The sequence below is a fragment of the Lactuca sativa genome, chromosome 6, assembly GCF_002870075.4.
Source record: "Lactuca sativa cultivar Salinas chromosome 6, Lsat_Salinas_v11, whole genome shotgun sequence".
NCBI classification, from domain to species: Eukaryota; Viridiplantae; Streptophyta; class Magnoliopsida; order Asterales; family Asteraceae; genus Lactuca; species Lactuca sativa.
This window is the reverse complement of record NC_056628.2, coordinates 202,027,370-202,049,547: the sequence shown is the minus strand read 5'-3', so window position 1 is coordinate 202,049,547 and position 22,178 is coordinate 202,027,370. Positions and strand designations below refer to the sequence as shown.

Here is a 22,178-nt window from a genome sequence, read left to right as displayed (position 1 = left end):
ACTTGTGGCAAGTGCGGCAAGAGTCGTGAGGGATCTTGTAGGGCAGGGATTTGGTACAAGTGTGGCAAGGAGGGGCATATGGCGAAGGATTGCCCCAAGGGATTTGCAGTCTGTTTTCACTGTAATCAAACCAGCCATCGGAAGGCTGAGTGCTCTCAGCTTGTTCAGGGATCAACTCAGGGTTCCGCTCCTGCTGCTTTGCGTGCTACTAATATTCGACTGGTGAAGACTGAGGCTCCGAAGACTCGTGGGAGAGCTTTTCAGCTGACAACGGAGGAGGTCCGTGCAGCGCCTGGTGTCGTGGCTGGTATGTATTTCTTTATTGTTTTTTAGATTTATTGTGCTTATTATGTATTATATCTAGGTACATTTCTTGTGAATTATGTACCAGCTTTAGTGTTATTTGATTCGGGTGTGAGTCAATCCTTCGTGTCCTTAGCTTTTAGTCGTCACATCAGTATCCGACATGAGGAGTTGCGTCGACCTTTGACGGTTTCTATAGTCGATGAGCATGTGGTTTTTGCTATTGATGTGTTCCGAGGATATGTGCTGGAGATTTTTGGTGTCGAGTTTCCAATGACTATACGAGACCCCAGTGGGGTTGCGCTTACCGTGTATAGCGAGGGTACCAGATATGGGTCAGCTTTCTGCTCTGCCACCAGGGCAAGGCAGAGTTTACAGTAGGGTTGTATGGGATTCTTGGCATATGTGACGGATTCACGGACTGTGTTAGAGAGGCCGAGTTTTGTATCTGAGGTTCTAATAGTATGCGAGTTCCCCGATGTTTTCCCCGAGGAGTTACCGGGTGTGCCTCCCGAGATGCAAGTGGAGTTTCAGATTGTTTTGTTTCCGGGGGCGGCGCCAATCGCCAAAGCACCATATCGCCTTGCGCCGCCAAAGATGCAAGAGTTATCCTGACAGCTTCAGGAGCTGCTGGGGAAGGGATTTATTCAACCGAGCAGCTCGCCGTGCGTAGCGTCGATCCTTTTTGTCAGGAAAAAGGATGGTTCACACCAGATGTGCATTGATTACCGAGAGTTGAACAAGCTAACGGTCAAGAACCGTTATCCACTTTCGAGGATCGATGATTTGTTCGACCAGTTGCAGAGGGCATCTTGGTTTTCCAAGATTGATTTAAGATCTGGGTATCACCAGATGAGAGTACGAGAGGAGGATATTCAGAAGACGGCCTTAAGAACTCATTGTGGGCATTATGAGTTTGTGGTGAGGCCTTTCGAGCTCTCCAACGCATCGGCAGCGTTCATGGATCTCATGAACCGGGTGTGCATGCCTATGTTGGACCGGTCGGTGATCGTGTTCATCGATGATATCTTGGTGTATTCGAGGTCCAGTGAGCAGCATGAGGAGCATATGCGTAAGGTTCTTGGGGTATTGAGGTCGAAGAGGTTGTATGCCAAATTCTCCAAGTGTGATTTCTGGTTACGAGAGGTCCAGTTCCTGGGACACCTCGTTAATCAGAATGGGATTTTGGTAGATCCGGCCAAGATTGAGGCTTTCATGCAATGGGAGGTGCCGAGATCCCCATCCGAGATCAGGAGTTTTCTGGGATTGGTTGGCTACTATCGGAGATTTATCAAGGATTTCACCAATATTGCGGTTCCTCTCACCAGATTGACCCGGAAGGGCGTTACATTTGTTTGGGGGCCTGAGTACCAGGCATCATTCGAGACTCTTCGCCAGAGATTGTGTGAAGCTCCAGTGTTGCTCTTCCAGAGGGAGTGGAGGACTTCGTAGTTTTTTGTGATACGTCCATTTCGGGAATGGGTTTAGTGTTGATGCAGAGGGTTCATGTGATAGCATATGCGTTGAGGTAGTTAAAGCCTCATGAAACGAGATACCACACTCATGATTTGGAGTTAGGGGTAGTGGTGTTCGCCCTCAAGATTTGGCGCCACTATCTTTATGGTGTTCGGTGTACCATATACACAGACCATAAGAGCCTAAAGTATCTGATGGATCAGCCCAATCTTAATATGAGACAAAGGAGATGGTTGGATGTAGTGAAAGACTATGACTGTGAGATCTTATACCACCCATGCAAGGCTAATGTGGTAGCCGATGCCTTGAGTCGCAAAGTAGAGAGTGCTCCGATCCGATATGTATGTATAAGGATGATAATGATGACTCCTGTCTTAGATACCATCCGAGAGGCCCGGGTGGAGGCTGTGAGGTCGGAGAACCGCAAGAGAGAGCGTGTGGTGGGACCTTCTACGGGTGGATTTGGGTGCCCTGTGCAGGTGGGGCTCGCCGTGTTCTGATGGAGGAGGCGCATAGATCGAGATTCTCAATCCACCCAGGGGCACTAAGATGTATTTGGACCAGAAGATAGACTATTGGTGGCCTTGTATGAAGAGGGACGTGGCATGGGTTGTAGAGAGGTGTTTGACCTGTCGTCGGGTTAAGGCGGAGCATCAGCGGCCACATGGTCCATTGCAGCCTCTGGAGATTCCCCAGTGGAAGTGGAAACAAATTTCTATGGACTTTATCACCAACTTACCGAGAACTGTGCGTGGGGTTGACACAATTTCGGTGATTGTGGATCAGTTGACGAAGAGTGTTCACTTCCTTGCTATTAGTGAGAGTTCTTCTGTGGAGAGACTGACTGAGATTTACGTTCGGCATGGAGAGCCGACCTCGATAGTGTCAGACTGAGACGTGCGCATTACTTCTAGAAACTGGAAGAAATTTCATGAGTAGTTGGGTACACGGTTGCACTTCAGCACCGCATACCATCCGCAAACAGACGGGCATAGTGAGCGGACGATTCAGACGCTTGAGGACATGCTGCGAGCATGTGTGATGGACTTTGGAGGAAGTTGGGACACTTATTTTCCCTTGACTGAGTTTTCTTACAGCAACAACCATCATTTGAGTATTGGTATGCCTCCCTTTAACCTTCTTTATGGGAGGAGGTGTCGGACTCTCATTTGTTGGGGAGAGGTAGGGCAGCGAGTGATGGGTGGCACTGAGATAGTGCTGAAGACGACTGAGCAGATTCAGCAGGTCAGACAGAGGTTACTGACGGCCCAGAGTCGCCAGAAGAGTTATGCAGACAGACAATGATCCGAGCTAGAGTTCCAGGTCGGAGATTTTGTACTCTTGAAGGTATCCCCGTGGAAAGGGGTGATCCGATTAAGGAAATGGGGCAAGCTTGGGCCCCGATACATCGGTCCTTTCAGGGTGACCGCCAGGGTGGGTAGGGTAGCATACCGTTTGGAGCTACCTGCGAAGTTGAGCCAGATTCATAACACCTTCCACGTGTCTCAGCTGAGGAAGTGTGTAGCCGATGAGACGGCAGTGGTACCACTAGAGGACATTCAGGTGGATGCAGGCCTGAATTACATTGAGCAACCGATTGCGATCACGGATCGAAAGGTGAAGATTCAGGTGGATGCAGGCCTGAATTACATCCGGACATCCATGTATTTTATTTGTTATCAATTTATTTAATTCTTGAGCTACTCGACGAGTCGGTGCCCCAACTCGTCGAGTAGAGTCGCGTTGTGCCATGTGGGTTTAATGACCTACTCTACGAGTCCTAGGAGCCGACTCGTTGAGTAGGCGTTGGGATGAGAAACCCTAAATCCTCGGGGTTTGGAGCCTATTTAAAGGTACTTATAGCCTCATTTGCGTCTACCCTTCCTTGAGAGCAAACCCTAATCGACCTTTGAGCTTAGAGAGAGTGCTTTGCTAATTGTGAGTGTTTGGTGCATCTTGTGAAGAGAAGAGAAGATTTCCAAGACAAGGGACAGGAGGGTGTTGCTAGATCTGATGTTGTTTCACATCAAAGCTTCTGGGAAAGGTATAAAGCTTGCACCTTTCTCATTATTTTGTATAGATCTCATGATTTTGTGAATCTAGGGTTTTTCCACCCAAATATGAGGACCTTGAGTGTTTCATGCTCATTGAGAGGGTTGAACTTCAGATCTGGACCATATGAGATCCCTAGAGCCCAAAAGTCCCTGCTTTATCCAACCATAATAGTGATCTTGAGTGAAAAACCCTTTTTGGGGTGTGTTTTGGCATTTTAAGCTCAAAATGCCATGCATGAACGTAAAGCTTGTGACTTTACGTGATTGATGAGCCTTAGAAGTGTAGATCCATAATTTGGAGAAGTTCTCTGCCTTGAAAATGACTGAATGATACATGACTCTGAATGGACTCGCCGAGTCAAGGAACCGACTCGACTAGTCGGATGCGTTTGTCCCGATGGTTTTGATCGTGCAGCAACTCGGCGAGTTGAGCCAGACTTTTGAGTGATTCTGTGGATCGTGAGCAAACTCGTCGAATCCCATAAGTGCACTCAACGAGTAGGGTCAACATGGATTGTTGACTCGAGTTTGACTCCTGTTGACTTAAGGTTTGGTCAACCTTGTCTTTGGGAAACCATGGAAGGGTAAATTGATCTTTTTCCACTTAAAGAGAGAGAGAGAGAGAGAGAGAGAGAGAGAGAGGATAACTTAGTAAAAATGTGTAATTTACAGAGTTAATTAGATATAATTATCTTATGTGATTAGGAGGAGGCTAGACTTGGTGATTCATGTGCGAGAGTATTCATTCACTTAGCTTACTTACGAGGTGAGTCTTCTCACTATACTTGCCTTGAGTGGTACCTTGTGTGATTGAGTTGTTTATTGTGATTATCTGTGTATTTTGATATTTTGCATTATGTCGTTGTGATTTATGTTGAGTATTGTTATTATGAGCTTACTGAGTTGGGACAAGAGGGTCCCACTAAGACACATTGACCGAAGGGTCTTATCGAGTTATAGCCTAGAGTGGCTAATAAGTTGTATATGGTATTTTGGGGAAACTCACTAAGTTTCGTGCTTACCGTGTTATGTGTTATGTGTTTCAGGTAGTTTCGATAATCGCGGGAAGGCCCCGGTTTGATTGTACACACACACACGCATTGGAGATATGTCTTGGAGGATCCTGGTTTAATTGAAAAACAATTTTTGATAAATAAATTGTATTAATGTTGATACTTGATATTTTCTGGAAATATGACATGTGATTTTTATGTTTAAAAATGAAAAATCTGGTTTGAAAATTTTCGGTGTTACATACATACACAAATATAAATATAGAATAAAAAATGTATGTTTTAACTAATATATTATAAAGGTACACATGCATGTATGTATGTATGTATGTATCATATTTAACCGAGTAAGATAAAAGTATTTAATATATAACAAAGTTGAACAAAATATGAAACGAAAAAACAACGTTTAAACCCCGAAAAACCAAAAAAATGAGTTTTGGTCCTAGGAAATCCCTTGGAAATATCTTCATATTTCCAAGGGATTAGTGATGAATTTTGTATTGTGTAGGAAGTCCCTCGGTATTTCCTATGCATTTTCAAGTGATTTACTAGGAATATAATCCGCTTTTTCATATTTTTATGTTCAAACATCGTTTTTTTTTTCATTCTATATTTTGTTCAACTTCATTATACATGAATTACTTTTATTTCAACAAGTTATACACGATATATATATATATATATATATATATATATATATATATATATATATATATATATATATATATATATATATATATACATACATACATGTTTGTACACCATCACAACACATTACTCCCATTAGTTTACCATTATAAATCTATATGTATGTGTATAATATGTATAACTTGGTAAGATAAAAGTATTTAATGTATAACAAAGTTCTACAAAATATGAAACGAAAAAATAACGTTTGAACCTCGAAAAAATAAAAAACGGGTTTTTGGTCCTAGGAAATCCCTTGAAAGTACCTACGAATTTCCAATTGATTAGTGACAAATTTTGTATTGCGTGGAAAATCCTTCGGTATTTCTTACTTATTTCCAAGAGAATTCCTAAGAACATAATATGTTTTTCATTTTTTGATGTACAAACGACGTTTTTTTCGTTCTATATTTTATTCGACTTCAAAACACATAAATTACTTTTATTTCATCAAGTTATACACGACATATAGATACGTACATGTGTCTGCACCATTAGAACCCATTACTCAAAACATTTGTTTACCATTGTAAATATATATATATATATATATATATATATATATATATATATGTGTGTGTGTGTGTGTGAGTGTGTGTGTGTACATATGTATGGTTGGGTATGTGTATATACGTATAACTTTAGAAAATAAAAGTATTGAATGTATAACAAAGTTGTACAAAATATGGAACGAAAAAACAATTCTTAAACCCCGAAAAAACAAAAAACAAGTTTTGGTTCTAGGAAATTCCTTAGAAGTACCTACGCATTTCCAATTGATTAATGACAAATTTTGTATTGCGTAGGAAATCCCTTGGTATTTCTTACTTATTTCCAAGAGAATTCCTAGGAACATAATCCGTTTTTCATTTTTTGATGTACAAACAACGTTTTTTCGTTCTATATTTTTTTTTACTTCATAATACATAAATTACTTTTATTTCATCAAGTTATACACAATGTATACATATGTACATGTGGCTGCACCATTAGAACCCATTACTCAACATTTGTTTACCATTATATATATATATATATATATATATATATATATATATATATATATATATATATATATATATATATATATATATATATATATATATATATATGTGTGTGTGTGTGTGTACATATGTATGGTTAGCTATGTGTATATACGTATAACTTTAGAAAATAAAAGTATTGAATGTATAACAAAGTTGTACAAAATATGGAACGAAAAAATAACGCTTAAATCCCGAAAAAACAAAAACAATTTTTGGTCATACGAAATCCCTTGGAAATACATACGTATTTCCAAGGGATTAATGACAAATTTTGTATTGCATAGGAAATCCCTCGGAAGTTCTGAGAAACTTCATAGGAACTACTTAAGCGAAATACTTCTAACGTAAAGGTGGGGCTCTTTGGCATATTCAAAAAAATAACATAATATCTTTATAATAATAAAATGGTATAAAAAAACTACCGAGTAACTACCTATGAACGTTAAATATATATTTATTTTTTATGAAAAGCTTAGGAACTACCAAGGGACTTCCGAGAAACATTTTATATATATATATATATATATATATATATATATATATATATATATATATATATATATATATATATATATATATATATATATATATATATATATATATATATATATATATATCGTAGGAAAAGCGTTGGACTTTTGAAGGACTTCCTAGGACAATTAGTAAAAGTTTGACATGTTTAATGGGAGACATTGGTTCGAAAATTTCTTAGGAAATCCCTCGGAAGTTCTGAGAAATACTTCTAACGTAAATGTGAAGTTCTTTGGCATATTAAAAAAATGATATAATTTGTTTATAATAATAAAATGGTAGAAAAGAAAACTACCGAGGAACTACCTAGGAACGTTTAATATATATTTATTTCCTAGGAAAAGCGTAGGAATTTCCAAGAAATTTTCGAGGACGGAAAATTCCTCGATATTTCCTATTTATTACCGAGAAAGTTTTAAGGAAATATCAGAAACACATTTTCCTCGGAAGTTCCTCGTTGATGTGTAGGAAGTAGTGAGAATTTTTTTGTTGTGGGAAATTTTTGTAGGAAATCCCACCTTTTTCTAGTAGTGAGATATAACGTTTATATTTGATTGTGTTTGCTATCAATAAAAATAGGTAACATCTAGTTTCTTTGCTTTTCGACCAGCAACCACCTACCGACTTCAATCACCTAATTCCCTAATTACAACTGTTTACAAATGTCATATCTCTTACTGTTTTACGAGCACAAACACACGCAATGGAACACGTTAATTGATATAGAGGTTGTAAGTAAGTTAACTTTGGTTATGGATTCGTTTTGTTATAATTTTTCTCATAATAAGGAATTAACCTTACACCTCTGTATCACATGAGTATCAGCTAATTATCGATTAATACTCTGATTTTATTTTAAGATTTCTATCATTTATTTGTTGTAATTAATGGTTAAAGGCACCATACAGTAATGTATAGACACATTTTTTTATCAGGAAGACGTGTTAACTACACCCATGAGAATATAGGTTTGTCTATTTCTCACATGTGTTTAGGCCTTCTTTAATCCAAATTGTTGATAAGTTATGTTCTTAAAGAGAATATAGGTTCAATTTTATTCTATACGTGAAAGAGTAGAGTGGAATCTCACAAATTGTGTCATCACTTTATGGTATACGCACACTCACAGACACCAAAATCTTTCGGTTTCTAACCGGTTGGTTTTCCAATCCCCTTTGATTTTTTTTGGTTTTTATATTGCAAAAAATAGCAACATACTTAACCTCTATGCTCTAATGTTTACTGATAATAACAACTTACTTATAATTTTCAACTTAATATGTTGATAGACAAGCTCTCATATTGTATCTTTTATTTATGGCTTCAATAAACTACTTACCGGGACTTTGTTGTTGTAGGGAACTCTAAATATTACGATGATTCAAGCTCTCAACCCGTTGGTTATGGACAACTTTTCTCACTAAAGATTATCTTTTGAATAACGAACCAACTATAATTTCATATTGTGTACAATTATATTTCAATCAAACACCTTTTACCCACGCAATGCGTGGGATACTTTTATAGTTGCATATATAAACCATTAGTTTTGAGACCTATATACTATATAGATTGATTAAAAGAAAATGTTAAATAGGAAGTTTATTTTAATTTGAAATTTGAAATAAATGAAAAATTATGAGAAAAAAAATGCTAAAAAAATAAATTAAAATTATATGTTTAGTTGTCATATCCGTGTAGTAAACGAATTAATTATAAAAAAAATATTAAATATAAATATTTAAATTGTAAATTTATTTGAAATTGAAATCGAAATTTCAAATTTGAAATTAATTATCATTATTGTACGTTTAATTTATGAAAACTAAATTATTGATATATCGGAAAATGAAAAATGAAGTAAATGACAAGTGGAAAATAAATATCTTAAAATTATGATAAAATGACATATAACAAATTGAACGAAAAAACGGTATGTGACAGAATGAATCTTTATTTATTAGTATAAATTAATTAATATTTTGGTCATTTACCTAACGAAATTTTGTATCGTGGCAACATTTTTAACATGTATTAGAAATTTAAAGTGATCAACATAGAAAATAGTTAAACTTAAAACTAGTCAAAGTTGTGTGGCCTGTGCGGAGATATTATACTTGGAGCTCGATTTCCTCGCCTGTATGCTATTGCATATAATAAGGATGCGTTCGTTAGTGATTATTGGGATGGATCAACTTGGAATTTTCATTGGATACGAAATATTAATGGTGGGGTGCTTTTTGATCATTTAGATCAATTAAATGTCCTATTCGATTCGTTCCATTTGTGTAATAGACGTGATTCTTGGCGGTGTTCAATTGGTGCAAGTGATACGTTTGTGGTAAAGGAGGCTAGAATTAGATTAGATAATTTGAATCTCCCTTCAGGTAGTCTGGTCACTAGGTGGAATACCTATCTTCCTATTAAAATTAACATTTTTGTTTGGAGAATGCTTTTGGATAGGCTTCCTACGAGATGTAACTTGGATAGAAGAGGGGTTGATCTTGAGTCATTGCTTTGTCCGTGTTGTGAAGCAGGCCCGGATTAGGGCATGGGCAAACAGTGCAGCCACACAGGGCCCATTTATTTTAGGGGCCCAAATTTTTTTTATAATATATATATTATATACACGATAGTCGAACAAGATACGGACTAAGGTTAAAGGTCATCAATCGCTCATCGACCACGCACCACCAGAAGACAGAAGTGAAGTGACGAAGTCGATATTCGAAATTGCACAACCAGTCGAGCACCTCTATGAAATCGTCCATCAATTCAGCAGCATGTAGTGATTTTCAGGTAAAAGGTTTCTACTTTTCTTTTTGTTTCATGCCTTGAATCAGAATTGCCAAATCAGATTATCATTTTATCAGACTATGATGTTATGTTGATTGTTTAATTTTTATCAGAAATCAGATTGCGACTAGCAAATGTAATACTATTGATAAACTATCAATAAATCAACTTGATTTATGTAAGTTTTAATTTCATACGACTCCAAGTTACACCTAGCTTTCCTAACCCAAATCATTGAGTTTTTTTTGTACCCGTGAACAGAATATCAAGGTTCAGCCACTCCCGGTTTAGTAAATAACATCTAGGTAGTAAGGTAGGATTTTAGGCAAGAGAATGCATACACATGGTTTGAAACCCCATAAATCAACTCACGTAAGTTGTAACTTATGTGGAGTTAATCAATGAATGTGTGTTTCTGTGTAAAGAAAGTTTCTTGCACACTCAAGATTTGCAGAAAATGTTCCTGTAATTTTTCTTCTTTAAAGGATTAATACCAACAAAATGGTAAGAACCTATGTTGAAAAGTTCAAAGGGGCATATTAGATTAAGTGTTATAACTATTGATGATACTCTCCATATTGAAACATGGAAAGGCTGTCACCAAGTTGAAAAGATCTTGGTACTACTGCAGTTTCAAGAATCAAGACAAATTCATATTTTTGAAATCCTTAAAAGTTGGAGGTTTTCAAGAAGTTGAAGATGTACACTCTATAGATGGTGTATGTATGGTGATAGATCCGGATGAAAAGATTCAAGATAATATTATGATGTTTTTGATGGTTTTATAAAGAAACCAATTAATGAAAATTTAGTGTTTAATGAAGAATTGGATAATATTTTGTTGGGTAATAAGAGGTTAAGGAACCATCTTCAAGGTATGGTTTTATGGATATCAAATTCAGTAAATGGACAAGTGATATAAGGTGTTGTTGGTGAAACATGTCCATTCACTTGGGTTAACTCTTAACCCAAAGAATACAAAATTGAATGAAAAAAGGGGCCTTTTTATTCCGGCTCGGCCTGGGCATTTAAATCCTTAGGACCGGGCCTGTTGTGAAGTGGAACAAGAGGAGAGGAATCATCTATTTTTCGAGAGTAACGTTGCACGTCTACTTTGGCTTAAAGTTGCTAAGTTGGTGGATAAGTCAATTCCTACTTTTCGTGAAGTGACAGATTTTTTTATATGGATTGATGGTATTCCGGCCGCTCGGTTCCAAAGGATGATCATGGAATCGATTTGTGCTTCTCTCATTTGGGTCTTATGGACGTATCGGAACAATCTTGTTTTTGGCAACAAGAAGAAGTACAAGAAAGAGTTTATATTTGATTCTATCATTTCTTTTTCTTATAATTGGTATTGTAATAGGAATCGTAAAGCTAGGAAAAATTGGAATGAGTGGATGCTTAATCCTCTCATGAACTAATTTGTTCTTGTTTGCTAGTTCTTTTGCTAGCCTTTTTATTTCATTCAGTCGTTCAAAAAAAAATATAGTAAAACTTGTGAGGCAGGAATGACCAAATTCACCACAGTATAGTTTTTTATTTTTTATTAGCTTATAGTCCGTGAGAATCATTTAAACTTTTTATATAGATAAAAAAAAATAATAAATGTAAAAAAAATAATATATTGTCGATTGTAAGTATGAATTAATTTGTTAAACAAAATAAACATCATAACGTTATTAGGATATGATTTTGTATTTTCAAATTTTGAATTGAATTTGATTTGTTATAAAAAATAATAATAATAAAAATCATAGAAAAATGTCACACATCAAAGAAATATTTTAAAAATTTTAGATTTCATTTATTAGAAGAGATGGAATAGAATAAAATAGAAGAGATAGATTTTTTATTTTTTTGTTTAATTTTTACTTTTTTTACTTTTTTGTATTTTGCCCCTTTTTTTATTTTAACCATGTCCATCTCACTTTTTTGTAGTACTAGTCAAACACGAAAATTCATTTGTCCGATTTGGAATATTTTATCAAACTTGGAATATCTGGCCAATTAAACTAGGACTCCACTATTTAAAACTTAACTATCTTCGAGATTTTATGTTTCATCAAAAACGACCTTTTGGCTTTTTCGATCATAACTAAAATGTCAGTTTTTTCTTCGCCATCAAAGTCAATAAAAGATAGCCAGCATGGTAAGCAACTACGATTTGTTCTATATATTCTTAGCTGTCTACTAACAAGCCAATATACAATATTCACCACAATCCCTTTGAAAACAGACACAGAAGAATGGAGACAGTGGCCAAAACTGAGAAGAAACCTCATGTCATCTTTATCCCACTTCCAGCACAAAGCCACGTTAAGGCGATGCTCAAACTAGCGCAGCTTCTTCACCACAAGGGACTCCAAATAACATTCATTAACACAGAGTTCATCCACAAGCGTTTGCTCAAGTCTGGTGGTGTCCACAGCCTCGATGGATCAAATGGTTTCCAATTTGCAACCATTCCAGACAGCATTCCTCGCAGCTCTGAAGATGACGATGGTCTAGAACATCTCCTTCCTTGTGTTGAAACCCACTTCCTGACTCCTTTTCTTGATCTTGCAACCAAACTCTCATCTCCTCCAACTCTTATCATCTCTGATGGCTTCATGTCGGTTTTCACCATTGATGCTGCAAAAAAGTTGGGAATCCCGGTCATGCTCTACTGGACGCTTGCAGCTTGTGGCTTCATGGGTTTTTACCAGACTAAATCTCTCTTGGAGAAAGGACTTACACCACTTAAAGGTTTATTTCTTTTTTATGTGTGTTTGTGATATGGCCCTTCTCTGTATATGTAAAACATGTAATCACAAGTCATCATTCATGTATACAGATGAAAGCTACTTGACAAATGGATTTTTGGAAACCATTGTTGATTGGATCCCGGGAATGAAAGAAATCCAGCTTAAGCATTTACCAATATTAGACCCTTCGCACAAACTGTTTACGTTCTCTATGGCAGCTACACAAAATGCCCACAAAGTCTCATACAATATTATTCACACGTTTGACACATTGGAGACTAGTCTTGTGGATGTTCTTTCGTCCATGATTCCTCGTATTTACACGGTTGGTCCAGCGCAGTTACTTCTTAATCAGATTCCGGCAAAGGAAAGACAAGCTAAAATGTCGAATTTCAATGGATACAGCTTATGGAAAGAAGAACCAGAGTGTTTGCAATGGCTCGAATCCAAGGAATTAAACTCTGTGATTTATGTGAACTATGGGAGTTCAACAGTAATGTCTCTACAAGATCTTATCGAATTTGGTTGGGGACTTGCTAATAGCAACCACTATTTCCTTTGGATAATTAGATCCGATGTTATCGTTGGAGAATCCGCAGTTTTGCCTCCTGAGTTTGAGGAGGTTATAAAAAAGAGAGGTTTTATAGGAAGCTGGTGTCCACAAGAAAAGGTGCTGGAGCACCCTTCCATTGGAGGGTTCTTGACTCACGGTGGTTGGGGTTCCACCATCGAGAGCTTGTCTGCTGGTGTACCAATGATATGTTGGCCATATTCGTGGGACCAACTGACGAATTGTAGGTATATATGCAAGGAATGGGAGGTTGGGATGGATATGGTGAAGGACGTGAAAAGGGATGAAGTTAGTAAGCTTGTACAGGAGTTGATGGGTGAAGGAGGTGACATGATGAGGAAGAAAGCCATGGAGTGGAAGGAAAAGGCTCTTGTCGCAACAGCTCCCAATGGTTCATCGACCTTGAACGTGAACAACCTTGTCGAGGAAATCATAATGTTGTCAAGAAACTAAAAAAAAAATATTTATACATTATTTTCCTCATGTATTGTATAGTCGTTAAGATTTACCATGTTTTATGTAATATTTTTATTTTTAATGGTATATATATATATATATATATATATATATATATATATATATATATATATATATATATATATATATATATATATATATATATATATATTATCTTATAAAAGAAATCTTACTATTTCTATAAATAGAATCAATATAATAATAATATTTTTTTAAGACGTTCAAGTGTTTAAGCTTAAAGTACAACCAACTATTAATATAATAATATTATAATATATGTCTTACAAATGATAATGCTAGGGATACAACTATTAAAAACACATTTAAATTAGTATTTCCTTATTTTTAAGGATTGAATTAGTATTTTCATCAATTTTGACCCAACTTGTACTCCTAAAATATCTCTTCTCTGGTATCTGGTGCATTCGAAATCTGAAACACTTCTTTTCGACAAATCGTTTGAAATTTAAAAGCTCATTCAAATTGGAGTTCCCTAATTTTTTGCATAAAATATAGTTGACTGGAGACTAATTCAAATCTTCATCTCCTTTTCCTCCATGGAATCCACCACCACAATATTTTTTGGTTTTGGCATTGCACTTTTTATTTTTGTGAAACCGATCGATAATGGTGCAAGTGTTCTTAGAAATATAACATGTCTCCGAATGGAACTAATTGCTTGAAAGAAACTATTCGTCGCCGCCGCTTTGCGCGGACAAACAGCTAGTATATATATATATATATATATATATATATATATATATATATATATATATATATATATATATATATATATATATATATATATATATATATATATATATATATATATATATCATTAAGGATATTGTCCACTTCTTGAAAATTAAGAGGTACAAAACTTAATACATCATTTACAAACATGTTATGCATATCACTAACTTAACATCATATACGCTTTTCCTTTTGTGAAAAACCCTAAAATCCTATACACATATCTTCACACGCCGTTTCTCCCATTTTTCTTATGTATCCGTAAACGTAACCGCCATTCCGCCTACCTCTTGAAGTCGTCGCTACCTCCACTCTCTTGAGACAGTCGCTACTTCCACCCTCCGGCGGGCCTCCGCTACCATCACCCACCTTACGTCGCTACAACATAGAAGAGGGTCCCCCATTAACCCTTACATACTAAGCCGACTGTTCTTCCATTTTAACTGTATAATTGACGACCTAGAAGTTTACCTATACTACCACCGGCATCCGCCATCCCCCTATGGCACCCCACTTCTACGTTCTATCGGGACGAGAAACCCTAAACCTATCCCACCGCCACCGTCAACGCCAACGTCACACACCATTCACAGGTACCACTAACCCTAAGTTTCCTCTACCATCGCCACCAGACATCACACACACTTAACCTGACAGTTGGATTCTCAAGACTGATTACTTATCCGCAAGCAATGAGGCAGGAAGATTCCTAACAGAAGAACCTTATGAATAGCAAAAGGACGGCCTAAGTCAAGATGGTTAGATTAACCTACAAGCTCCAAGGAAGTGGCGCCTTTTGAAAGAGAAAACCGGGCATGCTGCCTTTTATGGAATACGTATTGTTATATATGGGGAATGCATTGCACCCTCTTTGGTATTTTTATTTTTTAAAATCTTGTTTATATGTAACATTACAACCAAACTCTTTTAAGATGGTCTTTTTTTGCTTATGTTACAGGGCACTCTTAAACGGGTAGTGAAGGCTGGAGATGGGACCATAGTGGCGACTTCCCCACCATACACCCGCTTTTGAGACACTGGTATCGACTGTGCCATTGTGAGCCCTGGCATGCCACATGTCGATATATGGGTTCGGGAGTTCATAAAACATGAGATATCGTGTGTCCCCGCTGATTACCTTGTGGAATATGTATGCAAACCTGGATATTCCCTTGAAACACATGTCCAATATGATACCAATGTTTGGGCAGAAAGGTCATTTAACAATCTCAAGAACCGTTGTTTAACCATTGAAGAAGAAGAAGAGTCAACGGGTCCCACAACACCTGAGAGCAGTGATGTGGCATGTGAGGTATGTAGATCACGTGACAGAGAAGAAGAAATGTTGATATGTGGGAATGAAAGCGGTTCGATTGGATGTGGTGTTGGGATGCATATCGATTGTTGTAATCCACCAGCACCCATTTTCCTCCATTGCACCATATCTTCAACGATGAACCCCAACACGATATGCCATCACTGGGTTAAAAGTCAACAAATACCTTTAAAGGTACTCCAAATACATGAACTTTTATATATTGGATTAAGTTTTTCAACATTTCTCATATTGCATAACTTCTTATGGTATTCACAAAATAGATGTTGAAGCCTTTGTGCTTAAGGTATACCTTGATAGATGTAATTATTAGGGAAGTTTGTGTGTTAGTTAATACAATTAAAAAAAATATTGATTTTCCTTCTTTTTTTCTGATTTTCACTTGATTTTCCTTCTTTTTTGTTAATATGATTAAAAAAATGTTGGTAGGTGAAACCGTTGATTTGAGTTGAGGCCCAAGTTGAAAGACTTACTAGAAGTAGGATTATTATGCTTGTAAAACCTATAAGCCAATTTAGGGAACAAATGTATGTCTTATACCATGGGCTTTGTATTTGTTCAATTTAAATGTTTTTAGTTTTAATGTAAGATTACTTGTGCTTTGAGATTGTTTCCAAAGATTCTTGAGCAATTTATATAATAAATGTCAATGTACCTTTATTTTTAATCCAAAATAACAATATACATCTATTAATTTTAAATGAAAACAACGATGTAGATTTATTTTCAGCCGAAACAAGTACACATCAATATTTTAAACCAAATCACATGTATTCATATTTTTAACCAAAATAAAACCTTATTTTATTTTTAAACCAAAACAATTTACTTTTAATTTTCTCTCAAAATGATAATGTAATTTTGATTTTAAAAACAACAATGTATTTTATTTTTAACCCAAAAGGACAACTTATATAATTGATATATTTCAATGATAAATGATATTTGTAGATTCATTACGTGCTCTTTAAAAATACAATTAATAAAATATAATCTCAAATTTTAAACTCAAACAATTTACTTTTATTTTTAACTCAAAGTTTTCTTTATTTCAACAAACATAACTATGTACTTTCACTTTTGAACCATTCAAGCAACATACCTAAAATTTAAAACCAAAAACAGTAACTTGTGTTCCTTGAAAAGTAATTTACGTTACTTGAAATATAACATGTTTTCGAATGAAAATTATTGCCGCAACAAACTATTTGCACCCGGCGCTTGGCGCGGGTAAACGGCTAGTGTATATATATATATATATATATATATATATATATATATATATATATATATATATATATATATATATATATACACACTACATACTTCTAGAGGTCATGCTAAGCAGTAAACACGACCCACGAAGGGTAATTTGGGTAGTTCTTACATTGTATCATAATAAAAAGAATAATTAAAAGTACAATGTTATAAATGGCCAAGTTTTCAATATAGAATGTCTGAGTAAGAAAATGAAAGTACAATGATGTAATACATCGCCTTGATGCCTCCTAGCTTTCCCATATCCTATTTCACATCTATATCGATTCACTTTTATCGTTGATGCGAAAGACTCATTTCACTTCAAACTTATTATTTATCGCTTTCTCTACAATCTCACCATTGAAGCATATCTATCTCCCCCAATGTGTTCTCCCTCTTTTTTTCGGCTCTCAACCATCAACTTTCTACGACGGCTCTGCACTACTGGCTACAATGTTGGCAACAATGTCCACTTCCTTCACAACCTTCTCAAAAAAGTTGGCTTCCTTTTGAATTTGCGATTTTGAAAACATTTTGCTGCTTATTCAAAACGACATCTGCTGATAATCCCCAACATATGCCTTATCATTGCACTTACAGAACATAAGTTTACATCATTTTCAAGAAAATATAATGACTTTATAAAATAATATGTATTAAAATTTTAAAAGGGCTACATAAAATGATATATAGTGAGTGATATATCCGTATCTTATCTTTTTTTTCAAACTATCTTTGTTTAATGAAGCAAATATTTTTAGGCTCATTGGTCCTAATGGAGAATAACAAATGTAGTTCCCTATGTTGAACTATGTTTATCAATTTAAATTGTTTAGTCATAATGGAAATGTATTCACTTTTTTTACTAACAATAGAAATATTATAGAAATATTTTACCTATAATAAAAATATACTTATATTTTATGTATACACAATAGCAATGTATCTTTAATTTTGCCAAATAAACATGCCTAATAAAAATTTATGTCATCGATATCGCTTATTAAGATTATGATAAACAGATGAGAATGCTATTATTTACATCATGTGATGCAATCGTCATCAAGTTCAGCTTAACTAATAGCTAATGCCAAATTACCCTTGTTATCCAGAAAAAAAAATGAAAAATAACTTGTTTGTCTTTCTTCAAGTTAAAGATTGTTTTTTTCTAAAAGCAAACCCGAAATATGTTTCTATTATGAGTACAAAATTAAAGTATTTTATATCAGTAAAAATGGGCAAAGTACATTGTTATTTCCCTTAATTTTCCAAAAAAAATTAACATAAGTTTCTAGAGTTACCTGTCAAAATTGGTGTAAATTGTCGCTTCTCGATATCATATTTCCCAGGAGCTAAAAGATGTCGAGATCTTTCATGGACTCCGTACTTATCTCTTACATCACCAAGAAATACACTATGAGGTTCGGTTAAAGGAATTTGTTATTTATAGCACCATACTTTATTTTGTCCCATTACAACATTGTACTTTAAAAGAATTTAGCTAAATATAGCAATGTCATCAAAATACAAAGTAATTTTTCATGACTAAAAATTGGGTTAGATGGTTCTAAGTTCAATGTCGTAATAAGAAAAAAAATTGAAAAATTAAAGCTACTATTATTCTTAAAAGATCTCTTGCATAAGTATCACATACATGTAAATCTTGTCTTGTAGAAGTTTAAATAAGAGATTAGATGTTATGATTGCTAAAGTAGAAATAAAAGATTAGATGTTATGACTTATGTTTGCCAACCAAGAAAGCTTTTAGTCAACTATGACAACTGTTTTTTTTTTTTTTGATAAATGAAGTAGCAAAACGCCCAACAGCGGGCCCCATTGCAAACCATTTTGTAACATTTGAATTATGAGGTATTAAAAATATTTATTTTTGCATTTAGAAGAGGCTCACGATGTGATCCATACCGGTCACATCCTGAGTGGTACCATTGACCGTTTGACCCGTGTTCTCGAACCTCACGACGTGAGGCATAAGATCTCACGACGTGAGTCAGGCCTGATGGTTCCAAACCCTAAAAATCGAGTATAAAACGGAATGAGGAGGCTAGGGTCGCCCATCCTCAACCTCTTTCACTCCCAAGTCACTAAAAAACCTTAGATTCAGCCCTCTTGAGTCCTTGAGCCATTGTTGGTGGTATTAGTGTGTTAATGGTGTTTTGTTTTCCTTGAAGAAGAAGAAGAAGCTCTTGTGGTGGTTTCTTTTGGCGAGATAAGCTTGGAATCCTCCCCAAAATCTCAAGGATAAGCTCCCAATTGATCTTACTTCACTCACAATAGGGTGTGCGGCCGTAAACGTTCTTCTATGGTGCTAAGGGAGGCTACTGGGGAGGTATAATGACGTTTATAAAGGGGGCAAACCCAAAATTTAGGGTTTTCTTTAAACAGCTCGGACTCGCTGAGTCGACCTTCGACTCGCCGAGTCGGTCCCGTTCTGCGTTTCCTGATCTCACGACCCTACTCGACGAGTTAACCTCCCAAGTCGCCGAGTCCATGCATAAATCCTTCCCAATTCAAACAAGGTGTTACACCTTGGATCTGTATTTCGGTGCAAGTTTTGGACTCCAAGTTTGAATCTTGATGTTTGCACCCATCTTTTGTCCTAACTAGTGTTTAAGTCATGCATGGGACATGCATGACTAAAAAGATATAATTCTTATGGTCCTTTATAATTCTTATAGTCCTTTAGGCTAGATATGGTATTCTGGAAAGTCCCAATGCACATCTTAAAGGATTAAGAGCTTAATGCTCACAGAACAGTTCTCACGACGTGAGAAGTATAGTCTCACGATGTGAGCACGACGACTGCACCGATCTGAAACCCTGAGGCGAGTGAGCCGAGTTGACTCGCTGTGTCGACCCAAGTCGAGTTGACTCTCACGACGTGAGCCAAGGAAGGTCACGACGTGAGGATAGAATGATAAGAAAAGTGGACCATTGACCCGAGGCGTTGACTTTTGACCTAAGTTGACTTTTTGTCAATTATTGAGAAGCATGGTAAGTCTAAGGGTTTCACTGCATGATTTCTTAGGTGTGGAGTAGTCCAGAGTAGCTGATAGCGTGAGCAGTTGTAACATCCCAAAATTTAAGACCAAAATTTTCATTTTTAGTTTAATAATTCATAAAACCAACGGTATAAAAACATCCATAAAAACATCCCATGTCAAAACCAAAGTGTCAACAATCAAAACATGTTATCATAAAACAATATCAGAGTGTAATCCCAAAGATCTCATGTGCAGAAAACATAGTGTGATGCGCTGTGATCGGGGCTTCTTTCCTTTGAAAACAAAGTACCTGAAACCAAAACTGAAAACCGTAATCACAAAGCTTAGTGAGTTCCCCCATCATACCACATACCATACAATAAACATACTGTCAGGCATATCTGGGTACCCGTCCTACCCTGCTGAGCATATCTGGGTGCTCAACCTACCCTTGTCAGGCATATCGGGGTGCCCGACCTACCCCTGTCAAGCATATATGGGTGCTCGACCTACCCTGTCAGGCATATTTGGGTGTCCGACCTACCCTCCAATTTATTTCAACCGGTTACGGGGACTATTTCATCCCCTACCACTACCACATAATAACATAGCATAACATACTGTCAGGCATATCTGGGTGTCCAAACTACCCTGTCAGTCCTTACAACCGATATTGCGGTATGTCCACCTCTCCTACCATTATCACATAATATCATAGCATAACATACTGTCAGACATATCTGGGTGCCCGTCCTACCCTGTCGGACAATACAAACGATATTGGGGTCTATCCACCCCTCCTACTACTATCACATAATATCATAGCATACCAAAACATAACTCATAACAGATAGTGGCATACCAGACTATTATCGCACAGACAATTATCTTAACTATAATCAACTACAAGTGGGTCGGCATTGGTGCTTTTGTCCCACTTCTACTGGAAGGTAATTCACCTCACATTGATGTAGTCCTGCGGACAAAACTCTAGTTGTTGGATGACAGATTCCTGAACTGTCAATATCAAAATAACACCCAATTAATAATTGGGTTCCAATACATAACTATAAGTCTATGCTTGGGGTAAATGACTACTTTACCCCCCCCCCCCATCTTAGCTTCATTCAAGCTCAAGGCCCAAAAGTCAAACTATGAATCAAAGCCCAACATATGGCCCGATTTTCCAAATTCGGCCCAAACCTCTACATTGTCTTACCCTAAAGCCCAACCATTTGTTCCAATGGTCCAACATTGGTATTCCAATGATCCAACATCTCATAATCCTCAAGGCCCAGTTATGGCCCATCTATGGCCTAATTTTCCAAATTAGACCCAAACCCCTTACATGGGCCTTACCCTAAAGCCCATCAAATTATTCTAGTCCATATGTTTGTTCTTGGATGGCCCATTATTAGCCTAATCACCAAAACCCAATAGAAAGGCCCAACTTAAGGCCCAAGAAATGTTAGGGTTTTCACATAAAATGACAATTAGGTTTACGTGTTTCTTACTTAACCCATTAAGGACTTAATCCATTAAGTCCATCAATCTACAAGGTCAATAATATAGTGTGGACGGGCTTAATACATAATCTCAATCCGGTCATCCAAAATGCGGGTCCCGACAAGTCCAAATTAAAATCTCCAAGATTAGGGTTTCCAACCCAATTAGGACCAAAAGCTAAGTCTTTAGATCAATTAGGGTTTCCTTAGGTCAACTAGGGTTTCATAAGTCGGGCACCACCCACTACCACCTCGGGTAGTGGTGGTCAACGGCGGCGGCCACCACCTTACGGTGGTGGTTATGGTTCTAGTCCAATTATGCCCAAGCATCCCAAAAGCAAACTAAACACAAGCAAAAGCACACCGCCACCCAACATGGTGGCTGGTGGCGGAAGAAGGCAGCAGCCACCACCTCACGATGGTGGTTATGGGTTTCTTGATTATTCTGTCACCCATTACAATCATACAACACAAAATCCCAAATAACACACACATACACACACTAAGATAAACACACACATACAACCACCCTTGTGGTGGCCGGCGGTGGTACAAGGTGGCAGCCACCACCTCACGGTGGTGGTGGTGGTGGTTTTTTCTCATGAAATCCGACCAAGC

General features: G+C 36.6%; 1 protein-coding gene across 6 annotated transcripts; it reads left to right on the top strand.

The window, feature by feature from the left end:
- The first annotated feature begins 9,589 nt into the window (after positions 1-9,589).
- Positions 9,590-13,770, top strand: LOC111914155 (UDP-glycosyltransferase 85C2). 6 transcript variants are annotated; one of them, XM_052764824.1, is made up of 5 exons: positions 9,590-9,912; positions 10,023-10,087; positions 10,171-12,061; positions 12,149-12,657; positions 12,746-13,770. In XM_052764824.1, exons 4-5 carry the CDS (start codon positions 12,159-12,161, stop codon positions 13,678-13,680), a joined length of 1,434 nt encoding a protein of 477 aa, XP_052620784.1. In that variant the 5' UTR covers positions 9,590-9,912; positions 10,023-10,087; positions 10,171-12,061; positions 12,149-12,158; the 3' UTR covers positions 13,681-13,770. The 6 variants fall into 6 exon arrangements, with proteins under 6 accessions (XP_052620784.1, XP_052620785.1, XP_052620782.1 ...); XM_052764825.1 differs by lacking the exon at positions 10,023-10,087 and having other exon boundaries at positions 10,541-12,061; XM_052764822.1 differs by having other exon boundaries at positions 10,023-12,061.
- Positions 13,771-22,178: the final 8,408 nt, after the last annotated feature.

Excerpts from the sequence above, each read along its gene's own strand:
- LOC111914155 (XM_052764825.1), top strand. The coding sequence starts at position 12,159 with ATGGAGACAGTGGCCAAAACTGAGAAGAAACCTCATGTCATCTTTATC. Across the intron at positions 12,658-12,745 it reads AGGACTTACACCACTTAAAG|ATGAAAGCTACTTGACAAAT; the intron begins GTTTATTTCTTT and ends TCATGTATACAG.